The 17,016-nt window shown below is 42.5% G+C and overlaps 1 protein-coding gene across 1 annotated transcript in view; it reads right to left on the bottom strand.

Moving 5' to 3' along the window:
• Nucleotides 1-17,016, bottom strand: part of CEP131 (centrosomal protein 131) — a 53,771-nt gene that overhangs the window by 17,021 nt on the left and 19,734 nt on the right. The window contains exons 7-18 of the mRNA XM_060252839.1: nucleotides 16,501-16,659; nucleotides 15,023-15,140; nucleotides 13,252-13,371; nucleotides 12,935-13,103; nucleotides 11,830-11,930; nucleotides 11,429-11,611; nucleotides 10,723-10,908; nucleotides 10,162-10,299; nucleotides 9,679-9,804; nucleotides 4,973-5,089; nucleotides 2,172-2,201; nucleotides 325-427 (exon numbers count right to left, since the gene is read on the bottom strand). Of these exons, the coding sequence (XP_060108822.1) occupies nucleotides 325-427; nucleotides 2,172-2,201; nucleotides 4,973-5,089; nucleotides 9,679-9,804; nucleotides 10,162-10,299; nucleotides 10,723-10,908; nucleotides 11,429-11,611; nucleotides 11,830-11,930; nucleotides 12,935-13,103; nucleotides 13,252-13,371; nucleotides 15,023-15,140; nucleotides 16,501-16,659 (1,550 nt within the window). The remainder of the gene's footprint in view (nucleotides 1-324; nucleotides 428-2,171; nucleotides 2,202-4,972; nucleotides 5,090-9,678; nucleotides 9,805-10,161; nucleotides 10,300-10,722; nucleotides 10,909-11,428; nucleotides 11,612-11,829; nucleotides 11,931-12,934; nucleotides 13,104-13,251; nucleotides 13,372-15,022; nucleotides 15,141-16,500; nucleotides 16,660-17,016) is intronic.

Raw genomic sequence — 17,016 nt, 5'->3', positions numbered from 1 at the left:
ATGGAAAGAGAACGTTCAGGAACAATCTGACGTGATCTCAAGAGCACAAAGCGAAGGCGCAATGCCCACCATATACTCTCCAAAAGGGAAGACCATTGGAAAACCACTGCTGATTCTCCTCACTTTAAACAGCTTTCTTTGCAGCATGCAGTTGATCTAGGGCTAGACTATTCCCATTTCCATCCCTGCAGATCAGGCATAATACTCCCTCAGGAAGGAGGGGATGCAACAGACCAACTCAAAGTGATTTTCTTTGCTGTACTAACTTCCCATGGAAAGGGTACCTAGATGCATGAGGGTAGCAGCAAACATGGCCCAGCATACCTTTAACAGTAATCTCTTTGATTTTCTTTGTTTTCTCATCAATCCATTTCTCTCTGCGAATCTTCTCTGTGGCACTCATGAGCTCCTTCAGTTTCTTTATTTCCTGCATTGGAAAGACAAAGTCGGTGGCAAGACACAGATCAGATACAATCTTCATTAGATAACCGTAAAGTGATATAATAAAGCTGCCTGCACAATCATGAACAGTGCCTTCCAGAGGTGGAGAAAGTAGCTAGTACACTATTTTTAACTGCAATTTTTATTGCTCGTTCTGGTTGGGCTTCTATCAAACTTGTATTGCGAAGAGAATGTTTAAAGAACTTTCATTCTGTATTAGAAATTCATACCCCAGGAGAATCAGTTAATAAGCACTTACTACAATTGTATTTGAGGGAAGGGATATGAATGCGAGCGAAGTAAATATACAAAGTTTGTATTGTAATGTAGAATAATTCAATTGCTTCTTGTTAGTAAAGAATTCAGAATGAGATACAAGATTCTGAAAGGAGATGTTGCAAAGTTATTGATGCCCTTGGGGCCCACTAGGCTCAAAGCACCCACATATCCCAAACCTCAAAGTCTCTGGAAACATCAAAGAGTATGTCAAGTTCTGCTAGATGTTATTCATTCTTTGCACTTTAATACCCCAGATGTCTGTCTGAATCCAGCTTCAGATGTTGTATTTGTGTCTGAGTGAGACAAAGTACATTTATACTTTGCTCAAACTGCAGACATTTTGCCCTGCTGCAGAAAAGAATACTAGAGGGACTACTCCACAGGTGGCTGTCTCCTCTTTGACTGGTGATCAAAGAAAACTCATTAGCATTTTTACAGCATTCATAGGTATTAGCCAGTGAAATGAAAGCCTTTTGAAATCCCATTAATTTAACCAAAAATTAAGCATGTGCTTGAATATCTCCCACTGAATCCATGGGCTTTAAAAATGCTTACTACTTACTACTAGTAAAAATACTAATTCATAGGTATTAGCCAGTGAAATGAAAGCCTTTTAAAATCCCACATTTAACCAAAAATTAAGCGTGTGCTTGAATATCTCCCACTGAATCCATGGGCTTTAAAAATGCTTACTACTAGATAGATTACATAACTATTTATTGTCACAACCACCCAGTGAGATAGTGACTTGGGCTGGAGACGGGCAATAGTGTTTAAGACTTGAGAGAGATGTCTGAGAGACATTTTATTTAATACAGGGCACACAGACTTGCTCGTACATGCACACACTGTTACCTTTGCTCAAACATATACTGGAAACACAACAAAATTCACCAAACCTGTTTAATGGGTACAAAAACAAGTTGATCATGAACAGCATAAGCAGCCATTCCTCTTTCATACCACCATTAAAGTTCTAAAAGCAAGGATCCTCCCTGCCTTCCCTGAGCCTATCCAAAGAATGCTGTGAATGAGTGGGGATTTGAACCTGGATCTATCTACTGCACTATATTAGTACAAAAGACATATGTGAAAGCAGGAAGGCATGCCAATACTGAATGTTGACTGGCTTGTTTCATAACAGTGCTACCAAAGCTATTCAGTTCCTTCTACCCCAAAGATGAGACATTACTGAAGAGGAGACATTACTGGCTGAAACAGCTTCTGCAGCAGGTAGTAAGTCACTAACGCAAAGGCTCAGAGTAAGTCATTAACAGTGAAACTTCTTTGCACCAAGAAGTTGTTCTTTTTCTATCCTGCCTATATCCCTGAAGAATGGAGAGACTGGGCACCACTCATTCAAGTTAAGAACTGCTGTGCCTATATGATCAAACCAGGCAGATGAAAGGGACAGAGGCTGAAGCCCAGGAACATGCACAGAAAAGGTTTACCTCGCAGAGAGGGCCCAGAGTGCGCCAGACCTAAAGAGAAAGAGGGAGAGATGAGAGACAGAGGGAAACAGAAAGGCATGTTGGAAAACCAGCACAAAGAAGTAGCTGGAGCAGAAAGCAGGGGGGCGGGGTCTGTGGCACATGGATAAAGCCTTCAAGACATCCCACATGGGAAAGTACTAAGGGGTGAAGCTGCTGAGCTACTGTATCTATCCAAACCACTTTCTAAAAGAAGGCCAATTCAAGCACCAGAAAGCTGTCACCTCTGTTGGGAAGGCATATGCCATGCAGCAAGACTAAGTAAAGAAGCTTCTTAGGCTTTGGCAGCTTTGCTGATGCAAAAGCTTTAAGCAGATGGAACCTTTTTCTTCAATTTTCCTCCATGAGTAACTAAGCCGCAATGACAGTTAGGACTACCTTGCAAATGCTGCTGGCCTTACAGAAAGATGGAAGCATGGAATCCATGCATCCCTTCTCCAGTACTACAGCACACTTTTCATTAATTGCTACAGACCCCGGCAAGTACTAGTATAGGTTAATAAGCCAAGAGAAAAAAAGGCCTGTAGTTAAGCTCCACTGCCTTAGGGAAACAGTATTACCTACCTTTTCACAAACATTTACAGGCAAAAAACAAGAAGAAGGTCAACATGGTGGATCTCAGACCAGTTTCTATGGCCATCCAACTGTTTCCAGTCAAGTATGTTCCAAAGGAATTAACAGTTGAGGCAGGGCACTTTTTTCTGGAAAAAGAGGTGCTGGAACTTTCAAGGAGGAAATGAGGGAGAAACACATGGGTGCCCCTCATGAACTTTTAAACATTTTTTGAGAATTCTGTTTCCCTGAAAAGGTTCTGGAACTCCATTCCGCCATGTTCCCCCAGAAAAAAAAGTCCTGAGTAGAGGAATGATTCCGCAGGTCTAACCAAGAAGAAACTCACTGGCTTGTGAATAACAACACATCTCTCACTTAGATGTATACCTTTATTCTCACATAGTATTGTCAGTGCAATGCTCTTTCAATAGACATGTTGAGACAAACTCATTTTCTCCAGTGTCAGACACAAAGTCTAACTTGCACTGGCCCTGGACAATGTGCTATAGCTAAATGTTACCCTATTCCATTCAGTCTAAACAGCTGACTAAAGAAAGGGAAAAGGAAGATGAGCCCAGGGCCCAGGCAGTTTTGCCCTTTCAGTCATGTTTTTTCAGCAGTAACTGACAGATCCACTGTGGCCATTTTCTGGAAGCACAGTGTTAGTGGTTACAGTATTGGACTAGGATCTGGGAGAACCAGGTTCGAATCTCCACTCTGCCAGGGACGTTTGCTACCTAATCTTGGACTACTTATTCTCTCTGCCTAACCTACTTCACAGGGTTGTTGGGACAAAACTGATGAGAAAATAATGGTGTAAGCTTCTTTGGCTGTCCACTGGGGAGAAACTTGGGAATAGATATCTACAATTAATAAATACTCTCTGGAGCTAGCAAGAACCAACAAAACACATTTTGTCACAACTGGTGTGCTACAGATTTCTGAAGAGGGATCTAAGTTCTACTTATAGATCTCCAGTTGTAGTTATGTCTCTCTGCTTTATTCCTCTATTTCGTTTTAGCTAAAAGAGGATCTCTGTCCAACACAAGAACTTGGAAACCAGTCTATTTACTAATGAACAAACATGGCGCTCCAAATGCATCATTTTGCAGCATCCCACAAAGTCAGCATTTATACCACCACCCCTTCATAATCATGTTGACCAAATACAAAGCATCCAATATAGTAGGAAAATGTGTTAATGGGTATAGCTGAGATCTGCCACTCTCACAGCGCCAGCCCAAGGGTGCATGGTGCCCCAGCCAGGTGCCCCCCCTGCCGCCACCCCCCAGCAGCACTGCAACCCCTGCCATGGCGGCATGCCGAGGTGCGGCGCTTGCTTACCCCTTCCTTCCCTTCCTGTCCCATCACCTCCCCCCACGCGATCACAGCACTCTGTGATTGTGCTGGAGGAGGCGAAGGGACAGGAAGGGGGTGACGGGCAAGTGCGCAGGAGGAGGAGGCAGGTGCGCTGCAGTCGGGATGGGAAGAGAAGGAGGGGGCGGGCAGCATGCGGGTGGAGGTGGGCGGAGGAGGGGACGGGCAGCACATGGGTGGAGGAAGAGGCAGGCGTGCTGTGCGGTGCAGGGGGGGAGGCGAAGGGACGGGAAGGGAAAGGAGGGGCAGGTGGCGACAGTGGCAGCAGCAGGCAGGTGCACGGGCAGTGAAGGCAGGCGAACTAGGCGCTTGCCTGGGCCACTGGGAGGGGAGCCCAATTCAGCGCCCCCACCCTCCTGGCACCCTAGGCAACCATCTAGTTTGCCTAGTGGGTGAGCTGGCCCTGCACTCTGGCCATTTTTCCCTACAAAAGTCCAGCATACAAAAGAAGCCTCCCCCATTTTCTCCCCAAACTGGAACTATTCAAACTAACCACAGTGATAAAACTTCTAGATCAGGGGTGGCCAAACTTGCTTAACATAGAAACCGCACAGAATAAATGTCAGATGTTTGAGAGCCGCAAGACATGAACATCAGATGTTTGAGAATCGCAAGACAGGGAGGGAGATAGATGGGGAGGGAGGTGGAAAGAAAGCAACTTTAATTTTAGATGCACTCTCCAAGCCACCGGCTGGCTTGGAGAAGTAATTTAAAGAGAAGGCGGTAGGGGCTTCAAGAGCCACACAATATCACTCCTGAGCCACTGTTTGGCCACCCCTGATCTAGATAAACATAGGTGATGGAGGAGTAATCCTTTTATTTGTTTTCCTCACCAGTTCATGCTGCTCTTGCATCTGCGCAATCTTCTTGGTATATTTCTGATCCACCTGCTTCAGCTCAGCCACTACAGCTTCACATTTCTCACTCAGAACCTTCTTATCATCAATCAGCTGTAGTGATGATACAAGGATTAATATGTCAGAGTATGCCTAGTTACTGAAAGCAGTAGAACAACACACTAGTCATCAGAGAATAAACCCTAAGATTGCCATCTTATCTAGGGAGCAAATGGGAGCAGAGACCTCCACCTCACCATCCTTTTCTTTCTTTCTTATTCTTCTCCTCTAACCTTCAGGTCTAGAGTAGTATCTGTCAGTCCCAGCTGGTAATGAGGAAGAAAGGAAGAATTCAAGCCAGAGAGAACAAAGGCATGCCACATAAGAGAGGATGTCCTGTTACAGGTTGCCCAAGTTCTTACGGTCTGAACAAGAAATTTAACTTTAAAAAGAATGTGCTCTAATCTAGAATCTATTAAAAATTTAGTAACTAAAAGATCTGGGTGAGAATCATTCCTCTGTTGGATAAAGAAATCAATCAATTTCTCTCTAGCCTCATTATACTCATTATAGCATGGACATCCGAACAGAACATGCATCACAGTTTCTATCTCCCCTAAACCACAACCACAATATCTATCTGAGAATGGTATCCTTAACATACATGTTTCAGAAATTGCAGATGGTAGTGCATTTAATCTTGTGAGCATAATTGTTCATCTATACCTTGGAACAGTGAAACTAAACAGGCATTTTGGGATTGTGAAGAGCAGTGGGATACCCACATGGAGAGAAGAACAAACATGTCTAGCTTGGCAGATGGTAATATTATTATCAATCTCCATAATCAGCTGCTTAATAGTCTTACAGGCTAAAGGCCATTCTAATGACAAACTACATTCTCTGGACACCCAAAATATCCAATTTTTCTGCTATAGCCTGATTCCATAGAGAAGTTACCTAATTTCATATAATATCCTCAGAAAACATTATTTTGAGTTTCATATTTAATGTCAATATCCAGGCTCTAACTTTGACAGAATGCTGACTGAGTTCCAATCGGAGGAGACTGGATTTATACCCCACCCTTCACTTGGAGTCTCAGAGCAGCTTACAATCTCCTTTCCCTTCCCCTCCCCACAGCAGACATCCTGTGAGGTAGGTGGGGCTGAGAGAGTTCTCCAAGAACAGTTCTTTAGCAGAGCTGCTCTGAGAGAGCTATGACTGACCCAAGGTCATACCAGCGGTTCCATGTAGAGAGGTGGGGAATCAAACCTGGTTCTCCCAGATAAGAGTCCATGCACGACACCAAACTGGCTAAGAGTGATACCAGCCACAAATTTTGGTATCCCACAGAGTTGGCACTGAAATTGTATTAGTAGCTTATCTATAGTCTCTTTTATCTTATATGGACCTAGACTGCTGCACCATATAGTAGTTGAGGAAATCTTAGCAATGAAATCTGAAATTGCTGAAGGAAGTTACTGTCCATCTTTTCCATAGAAAAAATGCTTTATTGCTATGCTAGAGCAAGCTGCTGATGCCATCATAGCCTTGCATTGGGGTTTCCAGGTCAGACGTGCACTGAATGTTAACCTCAAATATTTAAAGGACATGACTTGTTCTAATTCATTACCCTCTAACATCCATTTATAACTTAGAATTCTCTCTGTTGTAAAGACCAATACCTTTGACTTTACAAGGTTGATTGTTAGGCCTTGTTCCTGACAGTAGTTTGAGAAGGATCGTATTGGTCTTCAGAGCCCAATAGGAGTCTGTGATATTAAAACTGCAATCAGCATGTAATAGGTATTTCTAGAACCCCCAAGCTTTAGCTGGTGGAATGGGTCTTGTTTCAGAGAGGGTGCTAAATCATTTAAGAACAGGTTAAAGAGTAGTGGAGCCATCCATCAGGCATTCTTGCTTAACTCCAGATTTCAAGATAAATTTGCTTGTCAATTGCCCATCTGGCCCATATCTGACCTGGACTGTTGGATTATCATACAAAGACTGTGCCAGCCACAGCAATGTACAATTGATCACGATTTTCCTAAGTTTTTGTCATAAACGTACCCAGGGGATTGAATCAAATGTGGATTTCAAATCCATGAAAGCTACGCATAACTTTCCCCTAGCATAATAAGTATATTTTTCAGTGAAGTGACTTAGAATAATACAGTGATCAATGGCTGAGGCTCCCTGTCTGAATCCTGCTTGCTCTATTCCCTAAGGAGTATGTTTCCATTGTTTCAGGATTTTACCGGTCAAGTTGATTCTGGTGAACAGAGATACTAATAAAGTACTCCACCACTGTGGCCTGCTCTTGAATATTTCAGCTGGTATTAGGACAATTTCTGGAGCAGACAATTTCTGTCTGATTTTAAGCATTTATCAAGATCGACACCTCTTTGGATGGCATCGGTGGCCATGTCAGTAAGCTATGTTCCTCCTCTATAACAACCCCAGATGCAGCTACCTGCTTGGTAAATATGTTACAAAAATAAGTTTCCTGTATATAAAAATATATATATAAATAGGTTTATACTAGCTTTGTTAATGATCTGATCTTTAGATTTCTGATGGGGGGGGGGATTCAATATCTATTGATACCTGTTCAACCTTTCTCAGAAAGAAAGCAGTATCACTGGGACCTATTCTCACATTAAAACCAGGGGTGTCAAACTAATTTGTTACGAGGGCCGGACCTGACATAAATGGGACTTTGTGGGGCCAGGCCATGCGTATCATAAAATGTAATGCCAGGTAGTAGAGATATAAACTTTATATACGACACAGACAAACACAATTAAAGATTTTTTTTTTTACTTAAAATACAAACGTGCTTAAAACTTGCAATGTTTTGTTTCAAATGGAAAGGTGGGGGAATAGTGGGATTTGGCAGTGCAATTTTAAAAATAAAACATCAAGAAAAAGCACAAGGATCACAGCAGAAACTAAAAATATAAACCAAAAATATAAAATGCTCTGGGCTTAGGAAAACATGAAATGGCTGGGCATTGCAAGCTTCTACCCCTGCCCCCAGGTCTACTCAGACTGGGAATGGCTCGTCAGTGTAATATCCCCCTTTGACTGTGGGTTCCCAGGTTAGAGTACTCACTAGGCACTAGTTATAAGGTCCATTCAACAGAGACATACTGTCTTAAAGCATTAACCTTTTATTTGCTTTCCAGCAAGGAACAGCTTCTAACTGGCCATATAAATGCTGGAAAGTGAAACTGAGCTCCACTCCATTAATACACATTGAAGCACAGATAAAGGAAAACACAGCATGGATTTTCATTAAGGTCTCTGCGCCCAGATAGACTACTCCAAGAGTAATCTATCTGGGCACAGAGACATTAGTGGAAAATCCAGTCAGCATTTTCTTTGCAGCTTTTAAAGCCCAGAATTGCTTCCTGCTTCAGCCTGCAAAGACAAGAAGGAACTGGGAACTTTGGCACCCTTGGAGCTTCAAAGGGTGAGGACAGGAGGGAGGAGGGGGGAGGAAAGAGCCCTAAGGGCCTGATTAAGGCCTGGGGGGCTGGTTCTGGCCTGTGGGCCAGGTATTTGACACCCCTGGGGAAATCCATGATTAAACCATCTATAAAAAGTCCCAGTTCCTCTCTTCTACAGAAGATAAAGCAGATGGGGGGAGGTATACTGACTCCACAATGCAAACAATCCTTTATTGGAATAGCTATTGCAGATAGATGACAATTTAGGATTTCTATGGAAGTCATATCCAACCTGACAGACAACATGTATGCAATTGCACCTCTCAGTCTTCCACCTTTGTTACCCCTAGAAGCCATTATCATATAAGTCTTGAATCCTTGCAAAAATATATTATCAGCTGTCTGTGTCTTCTGTAATAAGATAACATCAAATGTGGCTAGAAATTTAATCTTCAGGACGGCATATATTCCAAGATAATATGCTCATTCTTGTTCTATCAGAGAGTCATTCTGGATTGTTCAGTTCCATAACTGAGGCACTCTCTTGTGAGACCTCATGAGTAAATTTATTGACCAAAAATGGAATAATCTCCGTTATTATAAAACTTTTCTGTGGTATCTACCTTGTGAGGTCTAGTTTTAAGAGTTACTTTGTCAGAATGGGATTGTTCCCACTTCGCTCTTTCATCTTGTATTTATTTTTAAACCCCTTTTATTATATTCGCTAAGGTCGAATGTAACTTTTTGTAATCTGTTAACAATATGGTCTATTTCTGGCAGAGCTCCAAAAGAAGTTAACAGTTGATTCCACCACATCATTTTGCAGATTACTCAAGGGATTAGCTTTACATGCCTTAGGGGTATTGAGATCTGCAGTAGGATCAACAAAAGATGTTGCTACTGTATTAATGTTTTTTTCTGCAATTTCCACAGAGTGATTAAATCGTCTTGCAACTTGCTGAAATTAGGTCTTTTGCATTTAATATTCCGAGAGGCTGAATATCTAGAAGTTTTTTTGCATAGCAACAAAGGAGTTATCTCAGTGTTCTCTCAGCGTTTCTAAGCCCCACAATCCTAGTCAGCACTGCACTTTGACCTCATCTGTTAAATGAATCAGAGAGAGTGTTGGTAAGTTTTCAATGCGGGGGGTTCTAGGAAGGGGACTGTAAATAGAAGGGCATGGATGGGACTGAAGGACTTTTCAGCCTTCCCAGGCCCCATTTAACAAAAGGATGGAGGAAGGGTTACCTGGTCGATGAAGGCCAAGTGCCGCTGGACAGCTGCCTCATATTGCTCTCGCTGCAATGCTAGTTGGCGACTCAACTCCTTCTCTGTCTCTTTGACATGACGCACAGTCAGCTCCCGCTGCTGAGCCTGGCAGGGCAGGGGGCAATAATCAGGCCATATCAATGACAGCTAAAACCCTGTCTGTTTAGAATCAGTCAAATTAAACCCCTAAGGAAGGGAGAGAGTACAGAAAAATACCTATACACATGCTGATCCTTAGGCCTATGCTGATGCTCATGACTCAAGCTGGTCTCACAAGCCGAAGAGCAAAAGCATGGACTGCCAAAGCAGGTAGGGTTCTACCTCTTTAGCTGCACAGAATTTAGACCCAAGCACCTACTCACACAGTACAGCTAAGCCCTTGGTTCCACCATATGTTATGATACAGCCTCCCTCTTCTCTAGCACATGCAGACTGCCCAAGAATTAGGCTCTGTTCACCCACCAGTGCTGTCTGTAGTAATGTAATTGCTCTCTTCTTCTCTTCTACTTCTAACTTCAGACGCATAATGGAGCTGGTGACTTCTGTGGCAACAGCTGAGGCCTGATCCAGGTGAGCTAGCTCTTCTTCTGACAACAGCCCCTGGTAGATGGCACAATTAGAAAGGGACAGCATAAGAAACAAATGTCAGTCCCTCCCTCTCTCACCAATCTTCTCTACAGATTGAAATCTTAGGCTTCTGGAACCATAAGTCTTGGTGACAGTGCCTTCAACATGTTAGTAAATCAGGCTCCAAGGCATTGCCTCTATTATGGAACACTTTCTAACAGGATTCAACCCATATTTTACTAGTTGTAAACTCTTTCTTCCTTAGTTATCTCAGGCTCTGCCCCAAAAATCATATCCTGAAAAAATGAGGCCAGCGACAAGTTACAGCCCCTTTCCAGACACAAACTTTCAACTCCAATTCTCTTTTTTGCTCCCATCAGGTGGAGATATCCCTTTCCCAATGCATTCCCTGCAAGCTGACCATCCCCAAAGTTACTGAAAGTCAACTCAACTCACCTCACGTTGTGAAGCAGCAGACCTGGGTCGCTCCTGCTCAGATTTCTCCATTTCATCCAAGAAGCTAATAATGCTCTGGAGTTTGGCCTCTGACAGCAATGTGCCTTCCTCAGGGACTCCTGGAGAACAGTTCAGTTTCCCAAACTTCTCCAGGTTGTCAGCAGTAAGAGAATTTGAATCTGCCTCCTGTGTTGGAAGGAAAAAACACTGTGTATCAATGTTAGACTTGGAAAGCAAAAGCAATGCAGATCAGAAAGACTTTTCACAATTGTGGGCAGATAAAACTGCTGTGAATAAAAGCTTGTTTGTATGACCACTTTTCCCAAAAGAACCACCCCCAAGCACACTGTGAATCAGATACTGAAGTAAGTTTAGTGAAGGAAAGGAGCTCCTGGATAATGAAAGGACTCTTTCCCCCACTTCGTTTCTCTTTGAAATGAATAAGCAAACCATCACAGTGGAAGCAGCTGGACCTCACAATTCATAGCAAACCTGCTTTAACCAGAGAGCAACATAACATAGTCATCAAGGGCAAAGGGGTGCATCTCTCACATGCTGGGATTCTATACCGATGCAAAAAAAAAAAAAACCCTCCAAAAAAAAAAAAAGAACTCAAATTCAGGCTCATCACTTTAGAAAAAGCCAGAGAAAACGGATAAAGGTAGTGCAAACTTTTCCCCTTCTTTATCCCACTTATATTAGTTACCCCATCAATCCAGGCATATTTATCCTCCTTGCAGGTCTTTGGCTGTGGCAGCAACTCTGGCTCCTCCTCCAATAGCTTTAGTGTGTCCAATAACTCATTAAGGGTAACTTTGGACTGTGCCCTACTTGCCGCAGTGATCATTGCCTCCAGGTCTTCACTGGCCATCTTTCCAGAGCTGATATCCTAGGCAAGAGAAGGAATCCACGCATGGTGAGACTGCACAAAGTGCTAAAAGGGCAGAATCACTAATGCTTCATTCAAATGGAGGGGACAGAGTAAATTTTGCAAGGGAATTATTTCCTAGCCAAAACAACTGGGAATTGCGCAAACTAGGAAGTGAGACGGTAAACAGTGAAAAAAGTAAGTCGCTTTTAGAAGAATGAGAAGGTAAAAGGCAGTACCTGTGGCTGCTCTTCAGGTAGCTTGTTTTGTCCTGGGATAGAGAGACATGCCATGGTAGTGTTTTCTTCTACGTCTGTAGCTGCCAAGTTGAAGTTAGCATCTGTAAATGACAAAAAGTAGCAATTGCAACAGCCGGCGCATCATACCCATGAAAATTTCAGAGCTTAGTGTTTTACAGATGTGCAAAGGAATATTTCTGAAGCAATAAAGATTATGAATATTAGGATGGGAGTTTCTCTATTACATGCACAAAGGTACAGTTTGGTAAAACTTTAACTGTTACAGCTCATTAGCATCTGCATCTCACTACAAGGAGAAAAATGGGCATGCATTACATTGGACTCCTCCTTGAATTCCTCATATTGTTGGGTATACAACTGTAGTACAATGGAATGGAGAAAGCTTTCCATTATAGGAACATTTAAAACTGGACCAATACAATACCAGCATACAGTTCAGGTATGATGTTTCCAGTGGACCTGATCCAGCTTAAGATCACACATCTTCCTAGCTTTCACTTCCCTCAGCAGTCTTTTCCCACTTCAGCAAAGTTTATTCCCAGAGTTGTGGGACCTGCGTGGAGTTACAGCCACATAAGTCAGTGAGCTTCTGTGAAGAGGAGGAAGGGGAAGAAATTGCTTATTTCTTCCTCTCTTCTGTCAGTGGAGTGCTACTGATAGAAGAGCAAGGAAGGGCAATTTCATTTCCTCCCCACTGCAGCCTCCTGACAAGTGTGGCTACTACTCTACATTAGTTCAGTGACCCTGGGAATAAACTCTTCTGGGAGAAAGGAAAACACAGGGATGGTCTGTAACCATCAGTACCTTCTGCTTATAGAGTACTGGATCCCATCTGGTAGGTTCTATTTTTCAAAACTACCCAGGTCCAGGGTCCTGCCCCCACCACCAGCAATCCAGAGCTTTGGCAATTGCTGGTTTGGAGCACTCCAGAATCTGTATGATCAAGCAGCATTTGCTAATAATCACTGGGAATCCAATATAATGATTCATCTACAAGGTCCAGATTAGTGCACAGGAACTGGACCACAGGGGCATTCTGGTGACCTTTGGACCTATACCTTCCCAATCTGTCAGTACTTCTTACCTGCATTATTGGCTTTGATTACACTGTTGGCAGGGCTGCTATTCTTCACAGAGCCAGCCTTCCCAGGCTTTTTTCTTCCTGCTTTCTTGCTTTCTTTCATAATCGCCAGCTCCTCCTCAACCAAGCGTTGTGTATCCAAGACTTTTTGGGCCCGTTTCTGCTGCAGTTCCTAGAACAGACAATTGGGTGTGAAAGCTCTGTCATTCATTTGCTCTTCCAACATGAAGCACCAGTAAATGTACCTGACCTAACTTTCTGTTCTTCACTACAGACCAATAACATCTTCCCAAGGGTGCAAAGTTCATAATGAGCCTGACCTGGATGGCTGCTTTCCTGGCCAATCGTGCCTTCTCCTCTCGAATCTTCTTCCGCTCTTCTTCTCGCCTGTGCTGCAAATCTGAGAGGTTGCCCTCCTCTTTGAGATGCTGTTGTCTTTCCTTAAGTGATACACAACAGAAGAGATCACTCCAAGTTATCAGCATTCTATTCAGTGCAGAGTACAGATGGATCTCTGCCCCACTTCCCTGATCAAATCCTTCAGTTACCCCCAAGGGCAATTCTAACTTGTAATGGTATTTTAAAGCTCTTGTTAATTATACCCTTATTTTTACTGTCAAGGAACACCTACAATGAGTTATGATTATTAGATATCAAGGTATTCTTAATGATCTACCATCTGAGTTTATATAGACCAATGACCTAAAAATAGAGGCAAATACAGCCGCTGCATTCCTAGAACATTGATTTAAAAATATCAGAATGCTTCAGAGGATATACCCCAGATCATTTTAGATATAGTGCAATTAAGATTCAGAGTTCTGTTACTATAGGACAACAAATTAAAAAATGCATTGCAGCAGTCCTGCATGAACTACTGCCTTATTACTGTTGTCTCCATGAGATAATTTAGAGCTTTGGGGGGGAAAAATTAACATATGAAGAACTGTGAAGTTTGGATTATTTTAGAACAGTAGGCACATGATTCAATTCTGCATAAAGCAGCACAAGTAAATCTCTTTGAATTAGAATTGGGGTTTTCTTTAAAGACAAGCTCATTTCTCTGAAAGCTGTGAACCCCCCCCCCCCCATACACACACACCTGGTGAAACTGAAGTTATCAGAGACAGCCTGAACAGACCCATGCAAATTTAGCAATAAGGACATAGGCACTGGAGCCCTGCACATCTTCTCTCTCTTCTTCCTATCATTCCCTCACATCTTTCTCTGTATTGTACCTTTAACCAATATTCACATTCTTTACTTTTCACCAAACAATTGCACATTCTTTCAAAATTTCCTCAGGAAATAGAATGAGACACACAATACAGGCAAATATCCACACATCTGTATATCTGCATAATTAATTTAGGGTTCCTATCCAAAGAATTGGGATGGTGGACATCCAATACAAAGATACACAGCCCTGGCTAATCTGGAGCCAACAAGCCCCTTTGTTTAGTCTGGAAATGGTTAGTGCAATAAAAGGTTATTCCTTCCAAAACACAAATGTCAGGGACAGACTCAGAGGTACTATTTCACAGACAGGCCACCAGCTGGGTCACAATGATCTGGCTACTGAGAATAATCTGAAAAACTTGCATCTGGCTCATTCAGCCTCTTAAATTTAGCAATGTGTACTTCACTTCAGCCTTCAGCAGCTTACTGTATAAGCTAAAAATCCTTATCAAGCCATCAAGATTCTTTGAAGACTCTGGCATGCTAAGAAAAATATATCCTGTTTGGGGAGCAAACAAAGTTTGCCCTTTTTCCCACAAGGTAGGTGTACAGAGGAGACTTCATTAAAATACATATATGATTAGGGACTGTGGGCTGTACTACTGCATACAGCTTATTGTAAGAAGGATCTTATAATGTAATTTTTGCACTGCTTAATGTGTCATGTTAATACTTGTGCTATGCTTCAATTTCCTCTGATTGATTCCAGACTTCTACAATCCTAATGCATTGTTTACTGAATGTCCCATATTCTTGATTTGTACTGACTCACTATGTGTAATCTGCCTTGAGTCCCTATGAGAAAGGTGGACTATAAGTGAATGAATGAATAAATAAATACGCAAAGCAGACCTCTCTTTTGGAAGTTAGTAAGCGCCCGAGCTGGGTCATGCCTTCCTTGTGCCTCTGCGAGTGCTTTCTGTACCAGCGCTGGATGGTCACAGCAGCCAAATTGACCTGGTTAATGAACCTGAAAGGGTAGGAAAAGGCTCCAGCAATAACAAAGCAGCTTCTGCTCTAAAGAGGTGCCACACTCAAAGAACAGTCCTTGCCCACCAGATTATTATGTCTGGAAAGAGATGTTTCTTCTAGGCTTTTATTAAACGTGGAGTACAACACCCAAACAATTTAGGCATTCCAGAAGGTTATATTTCTGACAAGCATAGAAGAGAACCAAGACCTAAGCTGCAGTTTATCAGTACTATTTTACAGAAATTATTATCATTACAAAATTTATATCCTGCCTTTCTGCCCTCACAAGGGCCACCAAGGCAGCTAACAAATTAAAACATACATAATAAAAGCACGTTTTAAAACTAACCACACACACACACACATCATCAAAACTATTAAAAGGAGAGCTAAAATACGTATAAGGGCAAAAAAAACAACAATTAAAACATTATTCAGGAAGGAGGGATCACTGAGGTAATGCCAAATGAAACACAGTCTCTTCCCACCAGCAAAAGATGGCAACAGACAGGAGAAGACAAATCTCCCTGGGGAGACAGTTTCAGAATTTTGGTGCCATGACTAAGAAGGCCCTCTCTCAGGCTTCCACTTGCCTAATCTCAGGAAATGGGAGCCCCCAAAATCAACTATTGTGGTCAAGAGGGTTCATAAGGGCATACGTATGTTGGTCCCAAACCATTTAGGGCTTTAAGGGTCAACATCAGCACCTTTATGGATCAACACACTCCAGTCAACATCCTAGTGGCAGCATTCTGTGCCAACTGAAGTTTCCAAACACTTCTCAAAGGTGGCCCTATTTAAAGCATGTGCCAGTTATCTCGATGTAATCAGGGCATGTACAATGGTGGCCAGATCTTTTCTGCCCAGGAAAAGCCCACAGCTGGCTAACCAATCAAAGCTGGTAACAGACACTCCTGGTCACAGCTGCCACCTGCTTATCTAGCAGTAGGATTGGGTCCAAGAGCACTTCTAGACTACAGACCTATTCCTTTAAGGGGAGTGAAACACATCCATGATGGGAGACTCCCTTAAATCCCAGGTCAGACCTGCTGCTCACCAACAACACGCAAGAAAGTCCTGTGGAGGATCTGATCTATGAATTGGAAATAACCAGATGCCTCTTCAGATGTATCTGAAGAAGTGTGCATGCACATGAAAGCTTATAACAAAATGTTGTTGGTCTTAAAGATGCCCCTGAACCCAAACTTTGTTTAGATGCACACCAGTTAAACTACCAACAAGCAATGCACTGCATCTCCCTTTCTGAGCTGTGTGGCTTCCTCTTAATGGGTCTATCAAATCTGCCACCCTTTCCTCCAGCTCTCTCTTCCCTTACCAGTCAGGTCTTTCATGCTTACCGTTCAGCCTCCTCTTCTGACACTTCCTGCCTCCTGAGGGGGATGCTACTGCTGGCATTATTGTTCCAAGCCAATATGTTACTGCTGGAAAAGTTTTTCTGGGACTTCATATAGCTGCTGCTCTCTGTATCTTCATTGGAGGTGGCTTTGATAATGTTGCTAAGGAAGGAAGTCAAGACTCTAGTCAGAAGCCTAATAATGGACTTCAAGTATGCGCATGATGTCACAAACATCAGGGAAACCTTGATGGAATGATCTGTCAGTTTTCCAGATTGTGGGGCACAGAACAACACAACAACACACTGAGAGAAGGAACTGCTCTATGCCCATTTTCACAACACTTTTCTATTCCTTGAAGCAAAGATAATTATACAACACTGATTCCCCTTTTATGTAGACAAACTGCTAGGGTAATTAATATGTTGGAAGTAAGAAAATTCAGTCATACAGCATTACATATTGGCCACCAATCCATTAAAAATGCTCCTATGCTCTCATCTGCATTTATACTTGTCC

This window comes from Heteronotia binoei, chromosome 13, assembly GCF_032191835.1.
Source record: "Heteronotia binoei isolate CCM8104 ecotype False Entrance Well chromosome 13, APGP_CSIRO_Hbin_v1, whole genome shotgun sequence".
In the NCBI taxonomy this organism is placed as follows: Eukaryota; Metazoa; Chordata; class Lepidosauria; order Squamata; family Gekkonidae; genus Heteronotia; species Heteronotia binoei.
Note: the sequence above shows the minus strand (reverse complement) of the source record. Positions and strands in the feature narration are given on the sequence as shown.